This window comes from Salvelinus fontinalis, chromosome 30 (assembly GCF_029448725.1).
Source record: "Salvelinus fontinalis isolate EN_2023a chromosome 30, ASM2944872v1, whole genome shotgun sequence".
Classification (NCBI taxonomy): Eukaryota; Metazoa; Chordata; class Actinopteri; order Salmoniformes; family Salmonidae; genus Salvelinus; species Salvelinus fontinalis.
The window spans coordinates 20652745-20670652 of NC_074694.1; the positions used below are offsets into that span (position 1 = coordinate 20652745).

At 42.4% G+C, this 17908-nt stretch overlaps 2 protein-coding genes across 2 annotated transcripts in view; both read left to right on the forward strand.

Moving 5' to 3' along the window:
* The window catches only part of golga4 (golgin A4), a 67289-nt gene extending 53096 nt beyond the window's left edge, over positions 1-14193 (forward strand). Inside the window, exons 20-24 of the mRNA XM_055889981.1 lie at positions 875-964; positions 1867-1942; positions 9953-10050; positions 11499-11585; positions 12146-14193. Of these exons, the coding sequence (XP_055745956.1) occupies positions 875-964; positions 1867-1942; positions 9953-10050; positions 11499-11585; positions 12146-12160 (366 nt within the window). The 3' untranslated portion in view covers positions 12161-14193. The remainder of the gene's footprint in view (positions 1-874; positions 965-1866; positions 1943-9952; positions 10051-11498; positions 11586-12145) is intronic.
* Positions 14194-14583: 390 nt separating this feature from the next.
* Positions 14584-17908, forward strand: part of LOC129828781 (integrin alpha-9-like) — a 138332-nt gene continuing 135007 nt past the window's right edge. Inside the window, exons 1-2 of the mRNA XM_055889983.1 lie at positions 14584-15078; positions 16371-16498. Coding sequence (XP_055745958.1) covers positions 14891-15078; positions 16371-16498 — 316 coding nt within the window. The 5' untranslated portion in view covers positions 14584-14890. The remainder of the gene's footprint in view (positions 15079-16370; positions 16499-17908) is intronic.

A 17908-nucleotide genomic window follows, 5' to 3' on the forward strand; every position in this document is an offset into this window, starting at 1 on the left:
TATTGGTTCCATTTCGCCAGGCAAGCTCAATCAAGCCCAGATAAAGTATGTGAATGTTAAATATTATTCGAACCCAGGTCTGGTACACACATTCCACCCTCCATCCCTGTTCCCAGTTAATCTATGTGTCACAAATGGCACTCTATTCCCTATAAGTAGTGCTCTATATGTGTAATAGGGTGCTATTTGGGACGCAGTCATTCTCTGGACTACAGATGTATGCTTTAGAAAGGACAGGGATCTAGAGAGAGAGGTAGAAAGGCAGGAGGAGAGGGGGGAGGAGAGGGCGAATTAATACTCATGTGTTGTTGTGTAGAGAGACCCTCAGACTAACACCCACGCTCAGTCACACATGCACACGCCAGAACACATTCACCACATCTCACACACACACTCTACACAAAGAAATGATCAGCTTGCACGCACACCTACACAGGACACACTCCCCCGTACACACACAATGAAGTGCAGCTCTTTTCTCGTTCACCTCGCTGTTGCATATTTCCAATCTGATGTAATATCTTTGTGGGGATTGTATGGGGTTACACTCAGGAAGGACTACCCTTATTCAGGGCCTCAACAGGCCACTCTCTACTCATGTAGATGTCAGGTCAGTCGCTCTGTCTCCATGCTTTACAGACGCTGTGAAATAGAGCACTCACCTGATGCTCCTATAAAAGTGACATTTATTTTATTTCTCTATCTTTCAGGTAAATCACATTGAGATTGGAATCTCTGTTCAAGAGAGCTCTGAAACAATGTTCAAACCATTTTCCCATTTAGGAGGAACGTCCAAAACTAGAACTACAGTTTCTTTGTCTCTATTGATTTTATGCTCATGTCTGTTATTGATGATTGTGTTGTATTGGTTCAGAAGGGTGTGGAGGAGCTGCAGGCCCAGCTAGCTGAGAAGACCACCCTGCTGAGTGAGGCCAGGCTGAAGGAGCAGCAGTTTGTCGACAGGGTGAGTGTCACAGGTGGTGCCAGGCATAACCGTACTCTTCTGGCATGGATGTTTTTTTGTTCTTTCTTTTTTCTTTTTTTAAAATCATTTAGCAGACGCTCTTATCCAGCTCTTATTAGGGTTCAGTGCCTTGCTCAAGTGCACATCGACAGATTTTTCACCTAGTCGGCTTGGGGATTCAAACCAGCAACCTTTTGGTTACTGGCACAACACTCTTAACCGCTAGGCTATCTTTCCAGTATGGTTCCAGCAACTATGATGATGTTATATGGCCAGCAGTACAGCATGGCTCGACTATGCTCAGCTTGCCTCAGTAGTGGGAAAAGGGCATCAGTTGACCTTGGTCTTTCAGTCTCTGTCTCTCTACGGTACAGTACATCCCTCATTCCACACCACTGTATTCCTCTCTTCCTTTCCAGGACTCTTTCACCCTCCGGCCATCCTATCTGACTGTTAGTCTATCTTTTTGGATTAAGTTAATTACATGGAACATCTGTTTATTCTTGCTGTAACCTTATAAACAATTACCCTGCCCCTTCCCACTGTTTCTCACACACACACACACACACACACACACACACACACACACACACACACACTGTTTCTCTCACACATTTTGTGGACAGATCGTTCTCCAAATAAACTAACCCCTGGATGACCATAGCAGGCCAGTATATTGCTATTTATCTCCCACAAACTGTTCAGTATAAGTCATTTTAAAGGAACACAACCACTTGAATAAAATGATAACACTTTACTAAGCCTGTAGGTATGACACTTCATAACTTGTTATAAGCATGTGTAATGCTTTACACCTGCAGACTTTAATTAAAGTGTTCCCAAAAAAGGAATCCCCTTTTGTTGATTTTGTGCTTTTTTCTAATGTAATTTTCCCCTTCTAGATCCACTCACTAGAGGACAAAATGAGATGTGTCCACAAGAACTCAGTGTTGACTCATATGGGGAGCACGTTCAAAGGTAATGTAAACTTAAACATCTATATTTAAGTAATAAGGCCTGAGGAGATGTGGTATATGGTCAATATACCACGACTAGGGGCTGTTCTTAGGCACAACGCAAAGCAGGCCCTTAGCCGTGGTATATTGGCCATATATCACAAGCCCCCGATGTGCCTTATTGCTGTTGTAAACTGGTTATCAATGTAATTAGAGCAGTAAAAATAAATGTTTTGCCATATCGGTCTGCTATACCACAGCTGTCAGCCAATCAGCATTCAGGGCTTGAATCACCCAGTTTATAATAACATTTATATAAAACATCTATACTACTTTAAATATGAGCATCTATATAACAGAGGGATTCTTTCCTCTGGTCCAATGCCCCAGGGCAGTGATTGGGGACATTGTCCTGTGTAGGGTGCCATCTTTTGGATGGAACGTTAAACGGATCTCCTGACTCTGTGTTCACTTTTCGTAAGAGTAGGGGCGTTAACCCCGGTGTCCTGGCTAAATTCCCAATCGGCCCTCGTACAATCATGGCCACCTAATCATCCCCAGATTCCAATTGGCTCATTCATACCTCTTCTCTAACCCCTGTAACTATTCCCCAGGTCGAACTATAAATAAGAATGTGTTCTCAGTCAACTTACCTGGTAAAAAAAAATACACTACATGACCAAAAGTATGTGAAAATCTGCTCGTCAAACATCTCAATCCAAAATTATAGGCATTAATATGGAGTTGGTCCCCCCTTTGCTGCTATAACAGCCTCCACTCTTCAGTGAAGGCTTTCCACTAGATGTTGGAACATTGCTGAGGGGACTTTCTTTCTTTCAGCCATAAGAGCATTAGTGCGGTCGGGCATTGATGTTGGGTGATTAGGCCTGGCTCGCAATCGACGTTCCAATTCATCCCAAAGGTGTTCGATGGGGTTGAGGTTAGGGCTCTGTTCAGGCCAGTCAAGTTCTTCCACACTGATCTCGACAAACCATTTCTGTACGGACCTTGCTTTGTGCACGGTGGTATTGTCATGCTGAAACAGCAAAGGGCCTTCCACAAAGTTGGAGGCACAGAATCAACAAGAATGTCATTGTATGCTGTAGCGTTAAGATTTCTCTTCATTGGAAATAAGGAGCCCGAACCATGAAAAACAGCCCCAGACCATTTTTAATCCTCCACCAAACTTTACAGTTGACATTTTCGTTATGTGTCTTATTTTTCACACCCGTACAGCATACAGATAGATACAGAGAATCTGTCACAGTGCGAGAGCTGCTGCTGCAGCATCTCAAACGGCAACAGAAGACGGGCTTCATCAGCATGTCACACACCACTTTGCAATGAGCTGGAGGCAGTAGGCTATGCATTTTGAAAACATACTTCATTGTTTGAAACCTGAACGTTTTAATACATATGAGGCATGTCTTACCTTGCTTCAAAGTAGCCTATTAGATGTCCTCTTTTTCTCCATTTCTAATGGATATTTTCATCACTGTCACATGAAACTGCGGTGCCCTTTTGACAACAGTGTTTTCCAGCTAATTGCATAATGGAATGAACATTCACGCGTGTCCTATTGCCTTATCTGCTTATAATGTGAAGAAATACTTGTTTATCAACATTTTAAGCTAAACATTCTGATATGTTGCATCAGACTCATTGCTTTTTAATGTTTTTTTTATGTAGCCTAGGCCTCGTTGTTGTATTCATTATGGCTCTGTCTTCCCATAACTGTTCTAGAGTCTGTTTGGAACAGGCTGTTTCTCAACAAGCTGACCAATATAATAGGTAAACTTTTCTACTATGGGGGATGGTAGATTGACATAGCCAAGATGAGTATCGAACAGCACTAGTCTGAGGAAAGTAAATGTGGCAGTTGTTCTAACATGTTTGAAGTGCACATCAGAGTTTGGTAAGAAGGACGCACATCGTTGCATCCTCGACTTGTATTGTTCTGTTAATATGAATTACCGTAATCTAAATGTGATTTCTGCCGTTCTGAGTACCGTGGGTGGACACCCTAATCAGTTTATGACCCAGTTTATGTGGGTCCTACAGATTTCTCAAATGTCCGGTAAATTAAAATGTTGCCGGTGAAATGTCCAGCGCCACATATTCCATATGGAAACCTTGTTATGAATTGATGTCATATGCCAATGGAAGGGCAGGAAATGCACCTGTCTTCCTTATTTAGGAGATAAATGTAAACATGTTCAAGCCAGTCTAAACTAAACGATGCCAGAGACTGGGCATGTTATTGATTGTAGGAATATGTGCTGCGTGTGAGCGATAGTTTGACTAGTAGGCCTAGGTCCACACATGTAATCCCAGCTGTGCTGCTGACTCTGTGGGAGAATAGTACCTCTAACATCACTGCTATTAATCTGTCAAGTCAATCTGTGAACACACACACACGGCACGCACTGTTGAACATGGATAAAAAATATGTGACATGGGACGCAGGGGTTTTGAGAGAGGGTGTGGAGGAGAGGAGAGGGGAGGACAGGGTAGAGGAAGGCGGGACTGTCAAACTAAATTCTAGCCTCTTCATGGACCTTTCCTGCTGGCGTAATAAAGAAAATCGGCTGTCGGAAGGGAAAGTGGGACGAGGAGGAGGTGTGGAACCGGGTGAAAATTCATCCCAGGACATAATGGCTTTTGCAGGCTGCAGTCTTGTTTCCCACGCAAAAACCCCTAACGCACAGCAGCACAGCACACGGCCTCCCTGGCCTCTCCCCGTGCCTCCTGGCCTGAAGTTTCACCACTCAATTTCAAACGCTCTCTCCAACCCGAGACACCTGTGGTCCACTCTTTTTGGCCTCCGTGTTTGAACAACCCTCTTGGCCAGGTCACATCCTAACCTCTCCCCTTTGCATACCCCATTACTTTATATTCCATAGCTTCTCTATTCTAGCTGCAGAGAAGCCTGCTGGTCCAGTGACTCACTCACACCACTGTTGACAGCCTTGGCATATATTAACACCATCTAAATATGGCTTCTGCTGTCTTGACCACTGTGAAAACCTGATAACACCACTGAGCTGAGCTGTACTCAGTCATAGTTGTTGGTAATGTGCTAAAAAGGAACAATGTGAAAACAATTTCCAAGCCATTATAGATAGTTTATAAACCACCTTAGAGTAACGGCTCCTGGTCAAGAGGTTAATGAGGAGTGGTTCCAGGTAGAGGGACTCGCCCCTATGTTGTGTAGGGTGGGTCCTCAGCCCCCTGTTTTAGTGTTACTCTTCTGTGGGTTCAGCTGGGGTACCCTGCCCAGGGCCTGGAGGTCAGGAGGACAGAGGGCTCAAAGGATTTATTAGCCAGGCCGTTTCTCCACGCCTGATGATCAAAGACTAGTTTGCGTTACCTCTTCTTTCTCTTCATCACTCCTTTCTTTTCCTACCTTTCCCTTTCCTAACCCTTTACCTTTCAACCTCAAGGCCATCTCTATCGTGTTCAGATGCACACCCTTCACTGGCCCTAACATCTCTATGGAACACGTTGTCCTTATAGAGGAAATGCTTTGCACAGCTCCAAGTTGTTACACACACACACACACACACACACACACACACACACACACACACACACACACATATATATATATATATATATATATATATATATATATATATATATATATATATATATATATATATATACACTGCTCAAAAAAATAAAGGGAACACTTAAACAACACAATGTAACTCCAAGTCAATCACACTTCTGTGAAATCAAACTGTCCACTTAGGAAGCAACACTGATTGACAATAAATTTCACATGCTGTTGTGCAAATGGAATAGACAACAGGTGGAAATTATAGGCAATTAGCAAGACACTCCCAATAAAGGACTGGTTCTGCAGGTGGTGACCACAGACCACTTCTCAACTCCTATGCTTCCTGGCTGATGTTTTGGTCACTTTTGAATGCTGGCGGTGCTTTCACTCTAGTGGTAGCATGAGACAGAGTCTACAACCCACACAAGTGGCTCAGGTAGTGCAGCTCATCCAGGATGGCACATCAATGCGAGCTGTGGCAAGAAGGTTCGCTGTGTCTGTCAGCGTAGTGTCCAGAGCATGGAGGCGCTACCAGGAGACAGGCCAGTACATCAGGAGACGTGGAGGAGGCCGTAGGAGGGCAACAACCCAGCAGCAGGACCGCTACCTCCGCCTTTGTGCAAGAAGGAGCAGGAGGAGCACTGCCAGAGCCCTGCAAAATGACCTCCAGCAGGCCACAAATGTGCATGTGTCTGCTCAAACGGTCAGATACAGACTCCATGAGGGTGGTATGAGGTCCCGACGTCCACAGGTGGGGGTTGTGCTTACAGCCCAACACCGTGCAGGACGTTTGGCATTTGCCAGAGAACACCAAGATTGGCAAATTCGCCACTGGCGCCCTGTGCTCTTCACAGATGAAAGCAGGTTCACACTGAGCACATGTGACAGTCTGGAGACGCCGTGGAGAACGTTCTGCTGCCTGCAACATCCTCCAGCATGACCGGTTTGGCGGTGGGTCAGTCATGGTGTGGGGTGGCATTTCTTTGGGGGGCCGCACAGCCCTCCATGGGCTCGCCAGAGGTAGCCTGACAGCCATTAGGTACCGAGATGAGATCCCCTTGTGAGACCATATGCTGGTGCGGTTGGCCCTGGGTTCCTCCTAATGCAAGGCAATGCTAGACCTCATGTGGCTGGAGTGTGTCAGCAGTTCCTGCAAGAGGAAGGCATTGATGCTATGGACTGGCCCGCCCGTTCCCCAGACCTGAATCCAATTGAGCACATCTGGGACATCATGTCTCGCTCCTTCCACCAACGCCACGTTGCACCACAGACTGTCCAGGAGTTGGCGGATGCTTTAGTCCAGGTCTGGGAGGAGATCCCTCAGGAGACCATCCACCACCTCATCAGGAGCATGCCCAGGTGTTGTAGGGAGGTCATACAGGCACGTGGAGGCCACACACACTACTGAGCCTCATTTTGACTTGTTTTAAGGACATTACATCAAAGTTGGATCAGCCTGTAGTGTGGTTTTCCACTTTAATTTTGAGTGTGACTCCAAATCCAGACCTCCATGGGTTGATAAATTTGATTTCCATTGATAATTTTTGTGTGATTTTGTTGTCAGCACATTCAACTATGTAAAGAAAAAAGTATTTAATAAGAATAGTTCATTCATTCAGATCTAGGATGTGTTATTTTAGTGTTCCCTTTATTTTTTTGAGCAGTGTATATTCACACACAGCGCCTTCAAATGTATTCACCCCCTTGGCATTTTTCCTATTTTGTTGCATTACAACCTGTTTTATTTGGATTTCATGTAATGGACATACACAAAATAATCCAAATTGTTGAAGTGAAATGATAAAAATAACTTGTTTAAAAAATAAATGGAAAAGTGGTGCATGCATATGTATTCACACCCTTTGCTATGAAGCCCCTACATAAGATCTGATGCAACCGATTACCTTCAGAAGTCACATAATTAGTTAAATAAGTCCACCTGTGTGCAATCTGTCACATGATCTCAGTATATATAAACCTGTTCTGAAAGGCCCCAGAGTCTGCAATTGCAAACTCAACACCTCTCATCACCCCAAGAATACCATCCCCAAGCATGGTGGTGGCAGCATCATGCTATGGGGCTGTTTTTCATCGGCAGGGACTGGGAAATTGGTCAGAATTGAAGGAATGATGGATGGCGCTAAATACAGGGATATTCTTGAGGGAAACCTGTTTCAGTGTTCCAGAGATTTGAGACTGGGACCGAGGTTCACCTTCCAGCAGGACAACGACCCTAAGCATACTGCTAAAGCAACACTCGAGTGGTTTAAGGGGAAACATTTAAACGTATTGGAATGGCCTAGTCAAAGCCCAGACCTCAATCCAACTGAGAATCTGTCAATCCAACTGAGAATCTGTGGTATGGCTTAAAATTCGCCAATTTTGCCCAGTTGTGGTACGCTAAGCTCAAGTCCTTTTACGAGGGCCTCCTGTCTTTTGCATGAGTAAAAATAGGAACAAAACCCACCCCAGCAGCTTGAGAATTTATCAGCCTATTTGCATTTGAAGTTGGAGCACATCGACTGGTATTTCCATAAATGGGGAAAAAAGCACTATTTTGCAATTTGGCCGGCAACAATTTTTATCTGCTTTTCTTTCTTTTTTTATCGACCAAAAACCAGCATTTACCGCTAACGGAAACCCTGAACTGGACTGTTTGTAATGTTCTTGCGGTGTACTAGTGCTCATCTAGGCCATGTGCCATTCTTTCCAGTTTTGGTCGTTTTTGTATTTGGCACTTGGTTTGAACCCACGCCTGTGTGCTGCTGTAAGGGTTTCCATGTTCTGTAACTAATTGAAACATTATTCACTCCTTTTTTGTTTAGGCATTCCTAAATTAGTTCAGGAGTAAAATTTGTCTTAACAAATCACATAAGTTACATGGACACACTCTGTTTGAAATAATAATGGTTGACATGATTTTGAATGATCGACCCTTCCTCTGTCCCCCCATACATACAACATCTGTCCCTCAGTGAAGTATTGAATTTCAAGCACAGATACAACTAAAAAGACCAGGGAACTTTTCGAAAGCCTCAAGGAAGGGCGGTGATTGGTAGATGGGTAACAATTCAGACAATTAACAACATTGTAGTGACTCCACAATAATGATCTAATTGACAGAGTGAAAAGAATACAAATATACAAATATTCCAAAACATGCATCCTGTATGCAACAAGGCACTAAAGTAGAACTGCAACAAACAAGAAAACACATAAAAGGAATACACTTTTTGGCCTAAATGCAAAGCCTTGCAAAGTTTGGGGCAAATCCAACAACACATTACTGAGTAACTGCCTCTTTATTTTCAAGCTTGGTGGTGGCTGCATCATTGTATGGGAATGCTTGACATCGGCGAAGACTGGGGAGTTTTTCAGGATACAAAGAAATGGAATTGAGCTAAGCACCAGAAAATTCCTAGAAGAAAACCTGCTTTACACCAGATACTGAGGAATTCACCTTTCAGCAGGACAATAATCTACAACAAATCAAAGGCCAAATCTATCTACACTGGAGTTGCTTATCAAGAAGACTGTGAATGTTCCTGAGTGGCCAAGTTACCATTGTTGGATTAAATCTGCGTGAAAATGGCAACTTGAAAATGTCTGTCTAGCCATGATCCCCAACACCTTGACTGAGCTTGAAGAATTAATGTGGATGCTAGCATGATTACGGATAATCCTGAATGAATCGTGAATAATGATAATGAGTTTGAAAGTTAGATGCACAAATATCATACCCCCCCCAAAAAATGCTAACCTCCCCTGTTATTATAATGGTGAAAGGTTAGCATGTCTTGGGGGTATGATTTTTGTGCGTCTAACTTTCTCACTCATGATTATTCACGATTCATTCAGGATTATCTGTAATCATGGTAGCATAAACATTACTGTAGAAGTGTTTAGAAACATTATATTCTTATTTATAATAAAAGTGACTCCAAAATGACATACATTATTTACCATTCATTTCTATTGCGTAAAAATTATCTGAAACACAACCAAAACAAACAACAATTGCATCCAACCAGTTTTTAGAGTCACAAGCTTGATGTCGTCATTGCGTGCTATGAATAGGGGATCAAATACTTTTAATATACATACTGTATACAGTGTAAGTGAACTTGTCCCCTAAAATGGAGGGACTATGTACAAAAAGTGATGTAACTTCTAAACGATTCACCCGATATGAATAAAAATACTCTCAAATGAAATCGACAGTCTCCACTTTAACCTCACAGTCATTGTAGCATTACAAATCCAAAGTACAAATCCAAAGTGGAGTACAGAGCCAAAACGACAACAAATGTGTCACTGTCCCAATACTTTTGGAGCTCACTGTATGTCCTAGTTTATAGCTTGGTTACTGAATTCAATGATGATCAAGATTGTACGACTTTGTCCATACATTTTAAAGATTTAGTGACTTTAATTTTGTGATTAATTAATTTGACCCTTTTTGTGTTCTAGATCCTGGCCATTACAGTGCTGAGTCCTTCTCAGAACCCACAGAGTTTGAGTACCTGAGGAAGGTGCTGTTTGAGTACATGATGGGACGGGAAACTAAGGTATTTTATCAATAATCAATTTGCATCTTTAACACTAAAGTAACATTTTCTGATGAGGAAAGATTGACAGTGCACATATGAGCCCATAATCCTGCATCATTCAAGTTTCTTGAAATATAACTATCGGTATCACACTTCCCTTTTATTCAGCCCAGGATAGATTGCCATTTATTTAGTTGTTTTCCCTCAATGAAAATGTGAGAAGAGGTCGATAATATGGAAGGAGAGACCGGATAGAGAGAGAGCAAATAAACCTCTCCATTCCCACACAGCCATCACCCAGTTAGACTCGTACAAAAGTAATTTTGTGTTTGTGTCCGTTTAGCATAGGTGCTAATTAATGATGCTGTATGGGAATTAACAGTGCTAGTTGACACGGTCCTAAAAACGGCAGGGTATCGCACGCACACACACATAAAGCTAGCAGGGTTCCCCCCTTAGGTCCTCAGTAAACAGTTAAACTTGATGATGTCATAGCCATATCATTATGGCCTCCCTGGGAGTGGAAGGATGTCCCCCACACAGACATACTATTCACATGACTCACACTACCATTTTAAAGACTTACTGGCCTTGTTTAGCTCCTCTAGAACAATAAGAGGTCTTTGGTTGGTTGTTCCCCTGGTTTCCTCAAACAGTAGCACTTTTTCTGATTAGGGCCAGTATTTTATAAGCTAGCTAACACATGCTGTTAACCCTGGCAGATAGTCTTGGAGGTTTTTTTGTCTCAATGAGCAGGCTGATTTGATTGGGTCGTTGATGGTGGTGTTGAGGGCAGGGGGTCACAGAGCCTTATGGGCTGCAGTGTGTGATCTTAGGTGGTAAATGGGTTCACTTAACCTCAATTGTTTATCTGATGGAAGATGGTAGTGATGAGGGCAGAGGGTCACAGAGTAGAGACTGCATGTTGGATTACTATGGGGTGAAGTGGGTGACTGACCTGGGTGATTGGCTGGACAGGGGATCACTAAGACTCCATGATGGATCTGAGCTTGGTATATGGCTAGACAGGGGTTAACCTGCCTCCATATTGGATTTGCATTAACTGAATAGGGAACTGAGCTTGGTGAATGTCTGGACAGAGGTTGACTGATTGATCATCCATGTTGGGTCTGGGCTGGGTGAATGTCTGTACAGATGGGCAGCTTTAGTACTAGGTTTACTTCAATGATCCCAACCCGGCTGCCAAGAATTGAGAGACTTAAAAACATTGGAACCATGTGGCTGCATACCCATGCCATTGAAAGCATTGACTCCAACAACTCAGTTGTGAACTGTCATCTTTTTCCCAACACATATCACAAACATCCGCAGCCACCAAGGTCAAGTTAATGTTTAAGGAATTTTCACTGAAAAGAAATGGGTAAAAAAATTACATTTTTTGAATGTATGCTACTTTTCTTTTTAGATGGTTAAGTAATTTCTGTATTTTCTCTTCCCTCCCACAGACGATGGCTAAAGTCATAACCTCCATGCTCAAGTTCCCACAAGACCAAGCTCAGCAGGTTCTGGAGAAAGAGGATACAAAAGCAATTGTAAGCATCTGTTCTTCCTTGTCGTAAAGCCACTAATGATGAGCCATATGCAACCACACAGATACATACATGCATACACACACACACACCCACACACACACCCAGTCCATGCTATGTCAGCAATCGCTTACAGACGTTGCCTTGGCCTATAGGTATAGTATGTTGATAATATCCTACTCATCCAGATATATTGCATCTTAAACAACTAGACCCATGTAGATCACTTACCCGTGACTACAGTATCGGTTACAGCAATGGAAACACATGGCGGAATGTGAAGGGGGAAGACATGTCTAGCCTCTTGTCTGTTACAGTATTAAGGCATATTGGTAAGCACAGTGTACAAGCATACAGAATTTGGCTTTAGTATCAAATCACATTTATTTGTCACATGATTCGAATACAACCGGTGTAGACCTTACCATGAAATGCTTAGTCATAAGTGTGTTGTAGGTCAGATCAGGGTAGATGGTATTTGTGCTTCTATTATCTTCTTACCAGTCAAAGTAGTACTGTGCAGTTAAAGTAATCATGTATCTCTCTTCTCACTATTGTTTCAGCCTTGGCTACGATGAGGGTCAGGTATTAGAATGACGCTGGTACTTTAAGGATGGCGGGTGGACTAAACTGCTGCTGAAGGACTAGAAGGAAGACTACTGTACCTCTGTGGACTAGCTCTAGCCCTTCTACTGTCCTGTCTGATTTCTTCTGCTTCTGACTGTGTGTGTTTGTGCGCTGTGTAGATATGTAGATATGTGTATGAGCTGCATAGCTAATCTTATGAGGGAACTATAAAATATGCCAACTAAAGATAGTATCTAATTCTTCCAGTCTACTTTCACGCGATGAAATTACGGTTTTTAATTCATGAATTATACAATATTTGTTTGTTTTTTAGTCCAAAATTAATTCTCTTTTTTACTTCGATTTTCTTTGGATGGATGGCTTGTGCAATAAGTTTGTTTTGGTCATTGGGTTGGTTGATTGTTTTTGAGTTGATTATTTGGTTGTGTTTTCTGATAAAGGAACTGTCCAGTGTTTCCAGATTTCTATTAAATATGACCTATAATTAATGACAATATGAGTGAAATACTTTTCCTTTGAAAACGTGGTATTTAAGCAGCTTTTTGTGTTGGAATGGTGTGGGTTTACCCCAACAACTAACCTAACGTAGCAGGTCTAAAAGAAATGCCTGAAACTAGATTCCCTACACACTAGTCTTGACGAGAAGGAAAAAAACTGTCAGGGGAGGTTCTCTTCTGCACTGTTCAGCCAATCGATTAGATGTGGAGGAGGAGTTAAGATGGAGTTGCAACACAGGCTCTTTCCATTTCCCCTGAAAAGCAGAACATCCGGTTGTTGGGGACGACCCAACTACAGAATGTTGTGGGCGTATACCGGTCATTAAAAATATGAATGTGAGTAGACCGCTGATTGGCCAGCTCAGCCAATGAGGCAGGATGACATCGTTCTCTATGAGGAAATGGCAAGCATTTTCTAAACTGTCTGTTCGAGAAACAAGTTTGAGGTGGGGTTTTTGAAGTGTTATTTCTTCAATTTATGCTTTGCCCACAAATATGAGTATAAGACTAGTCAACAACATTATTTGGGTATGAGTTAACAGCATATTAACTTTTAGGAGATTTTAACTGGACAGTTACTTTAAATTATGGTTTTCAGTTGATCCGTGGTTGTTTTTGAGTTGATCTTTGGTTGTTTATCAGTTGATTTTTGGTTGTGTTTCTGCTCTACGTATCAATTTCCCCTTATGACTGTGTGATGGGATCATAGAAATATATCTACGTTCTATTTCTATCGATTCTTAATATGAATCTGCATTCTATTTATATGGATGAGATGATCCTTTAACTTTACCTTCCATTACACTCTACCACTTAGACACACTGGCTTCTAGTACCATGTTTGTTTGTTTCCCACAGCTTTTCTACTTTATATTTTGTGGTGACTGACCCAAAAATAAACTCAAAACATATTATAAATAAAAAAGTGAATCTGTACTATTGGGAACAATGTGACTGTTGGCTATATTAATACATTTTGAGACAAGTTAATACAATTTTATTTACACTGATTTTCTGTCTTCCTCTGTGCTCATTTTTCACTTTGTTGAAATGTGGATCTTTTTCAATGTTGTATATACAGTATGTACATGTGTTAGCCTATTCTGACCTTTATATTATTGTATGACCAGATATATTTCAGAAAGAGAAACTGTATTTCACTAAGATATTGAATTACCTTTTGAAGAGCCCGGTGGTAAGGTACGCTTATTTGAATTTTCAGTAAGACATGTCAGTCAGAGGTATTTTGTTGAGGTATTTCAGTCCTTTTTTTCACAATTTCTGTTGCACAATCTGTATCATAAGATAAGAACAGTTCTGAGGATGATGAGGTGGTCACCTGCTTGTGTTCTAACTGTAGAGAATGAACAGAATAACAACCACTCTAACCAAAACAGGACATGTCACAGTTCTATTAACCTGTAAGTATAGAACTGTTTGGCAAACTGATAGAGGAAATCTGTTTCACACTGTTGAATAACAAATGTTTCACGTTAGGAAATAAATAACATCTGTATTACAAACTGCCAAGATTTAAAGTTGCCTTTATACAGTACAACTCTGTGATTACTTTGGCAGCCAGATGGCAGTAATCTTTTGTAACATACGTTTCATTCACCTTATGGAACCAGGTCCTTATTAAGTGAACCAAAAATTACAGTCCACTTAGTATTTTATTTCTGATATTTTAATTTGCTAGCAAGCCACTTATTTTGTTAAGCAAGGAAGTGTTTCCAAAATATATGAACACGTGATGAAGACGACATGATCCAAAAACATCAGCCAATATACAAATGGATTGGTCTACAACAGGTACTTTGTCTTTGGCCCTTGATTTGCCCACATACCGAACGGCAGGGGGCAGCATCGTTCATAAACGTTGTAAGCGCGAGGCGGTTTTTGGTGAAATGTGATGCTCGGGCCCCGAACCCATTTGCGTTTCACCATGACCGCACTTATCATCGCCGCGAGCAACTACGAGCTGCATTCTCCAGTTCGTCAGATTCACAGTATGGAGAGCAGCTGATCAGACCGTTACTTTTCACCGGACCATTATTTTTATTCTCGAGCACTACCCCATTAAATTTTCCATGTTCGAAGTGCTAGACTTCAGAAACTAGTTGAACTGTTAGTTTTTGTAACTTTTTCTGTAGTAGCACTGAAACCTTCACAGGCTTTGTTTTGTTTTTAGATACTTCTTCAATAGTGTTGTTCCTCTCAAGGATGCGCAAAAGGATGGCCCATTTTCAGAATCAGAAGAGGAGCCTTTTGAATGTGCTCTACGTGTATTTGTCTGTTTCTGTAGTTCACTCCTACAACATTGACTTAGAACATCCTATTGTGTTCCGTGGACCTGACTCGAGTTTCTTTGGATATTCTGTTCTGGAGCACTATCATGACAATACGCGCTGGTAAGTCTCATAGGCTACCTGTATACTCATGGTAGCCTATAACGCCTAGTATCTATCTTATAGTGAATGTTATTGCAATGGAGACTGTTCATGCACTTATGTATCCGCCCTTGGACATTAATGGCACAGTATGGTTGTTACGCAATTCTTATGGATTGTATTTGGGCCATTCGGATTTGTGTCGCGCTACGTAGCCTACATGCAGTTGTTGAAAGAATAGCCTAGCTTGCATGCAGTTGTTGAAGAATAGCCTAGCTTGCGTGCAGTTGTTTAAAAATGAATAGCCTAATGATGTGAGCAATAGCCTCTAAAATCACTAAGTAAATAAATATAATTTTCTAAAAAAAGACACTTACTCAATTGACAGTGTGTGGGTGAAGTTGACTCACTAGTTTACTGCTGCGCGTAAACGCATTTCTCTTGTTTCGAAAAACAGTCCATTTGTATGATGGTGACATAATCTTATCTTTATTATGTCAACAGTTTGATTGATGTGCAGTATTTAAGAATGTGCATCTCATTTGGTTTCTTTTAGACTTTTTTTCTGTAGCAGCCTAGCTGACCTGTCCCAGATTCCAGCATGTAGCCAAAGCTTATGGGATCATGTCCCCATAGCTGTCACAACTCCCACCATTGTCTTCATTGTCATGAGTCAGTGTGCTGTCATGAATCAGGGTACTGATACCATGACTGACCCATATACCCAGGGGTGGAATTGTCATAAAAGTCACTCGGGAACTCATATTACATTTTAGAGTTCATCTTTAGAAAGCAGATTTTCACATCAAAATAATTTCACTTTGGGAACTCCGGTTCCACATGTTCTCCCCCAGTTCCACCCCTGAATATAGGCTACCATACTTGTCTTGAACATGGGGGGAATTACTCTGTTGTAGAATGGGCCTTATGAAGATCATTATGTGATTTTACTGTGACAGCCCACTGGGCACAGACGTCAATTCAACGTCTATTCCATGTTGGTTTAACGTCATTTAATTGAAATGATGTGGAAACAACATTGATTCAACCAGTGTGTGCCCAGTGGGAGGATGTGTGTTATTGACACTGTATCCTTCATGCTTGGTGACAACCACCCTTTGACTCTTCATGCAAGGTGTTCTTCTTCTCCCATTGTTTCTGTATGCAAGGGGCAGATAGGGCCCCCCAAGGCCAACTCTTCCTACTACAGTAGTCCTCCTTCTTGAACTTGTTCTTGTTCTTCTTCTTGACTGCTGTGACAGGATGTGTTGCGTTTACACCGTTTACAAACTATGTTTTGTTTCTGTCTACAGGGTGCTGGTAGGGGCCCCAAAGGCCAACTCTTCCCACAGCAGCTCTGTTCACACCCCTGGAGCCGTGTTCAAGTGCCGTGTCCACAGCAACCCAGAGAGACACTGCACTGAGATGGACCTAGGCAGAGGTCAGTATTGAACCACAGAACATGCAGTCACAAGGGACCACAGTAGAGCCATCTGGATAACCACAAACTATACTTACCCTTAGGACCAGAGTCTTCTGTTCAGTATAACCCCCAGACCCCCAGGACTCAAGACTGGAGGCTTCTATATATACACGTCTCTCCTCAGAGCTCGGAGCCACTGGCCGTGCATACAGTACAAGGAACAACCACATAGATATACCCGGGGCGCCTCATTTATCAATCATGTGTAGACACAAATCTGCGTAAACCATGCGTGGGAGCATTTCCACACAAAGTGTGAGATTTACGCACAGCCATATGTGTGTGTGTGTGGGGGGGGGGGGGGGGGGGGGGCTGCAACTCAATATGAGGAATAATGTTTTAAACACCCAGTGTGTATTAGCCACAGGCTTTAACAGGATGATTTTGACTCTATTGGGTTAATTAGGGGTGTTTCAAAATGCTAATAGCCAAGCACTGAGGCTGAGAACAATTGGTATTTATCAATGGTTATCACCTACCAGTGTGTGTATGACGCTTGTAGGATTGTTTGATAAATCACACATTTACTATGCGTATGAACATTCTAAATTCTGTTCGTAGGTAGTATTTTAGAATAGTTTTCTATGCAATATTGATAAACGAGGCCCCTGCTTCACAACCTTCTACAGAGAACTACTTACCATACATAGACAGGACAACTGACCATTGACGGACAGGACAACTGGCCATTGACAGACAGGACAACTGGCCACTGACAGACAGGACAACTGGCCACTGACAGACAGGACAACTGGCCACTACCAGACAGGACACCTGACCATTGCCAGACATGACAACTGACCATAGACAGACAGGACAACTGACCATAGACAGACAGACAGGACAACATACCATGGACAGACAGACAGGACAACATACCATGGACAGACAGACAGGACAACATACCATGGACAGACAGACAGGACAACATACCATGGACAGACAGACAGGACAACCGACCATAGACAGACAGGGCCACTGACCATAGACAGACAGACAGGACAACATACCATGGACAGACAGACAGGACAACCGACCATAGACAGACAGACAGACAGACAGGACAACATACCATAGACAGACAGACAGGACAACAGACCATGGACAGACAGACAGGACAACAGACCATGGACAGACAGACAGGACAACAGACCATGAACAGACAGGACAACAGACCATGAACAGACATGACAACAGACCATGGACAGACAGACATGACAACATACCATAGACAGACAGACAGGACAACAGACCATAGACAGACAGACAGGACAACAGACCATGGACAGACAGACAGGACAACAGACCATGGACAGACAGACAGGACAACAGACCATGGACAGACAGACAGGACAACAGACCATGAAC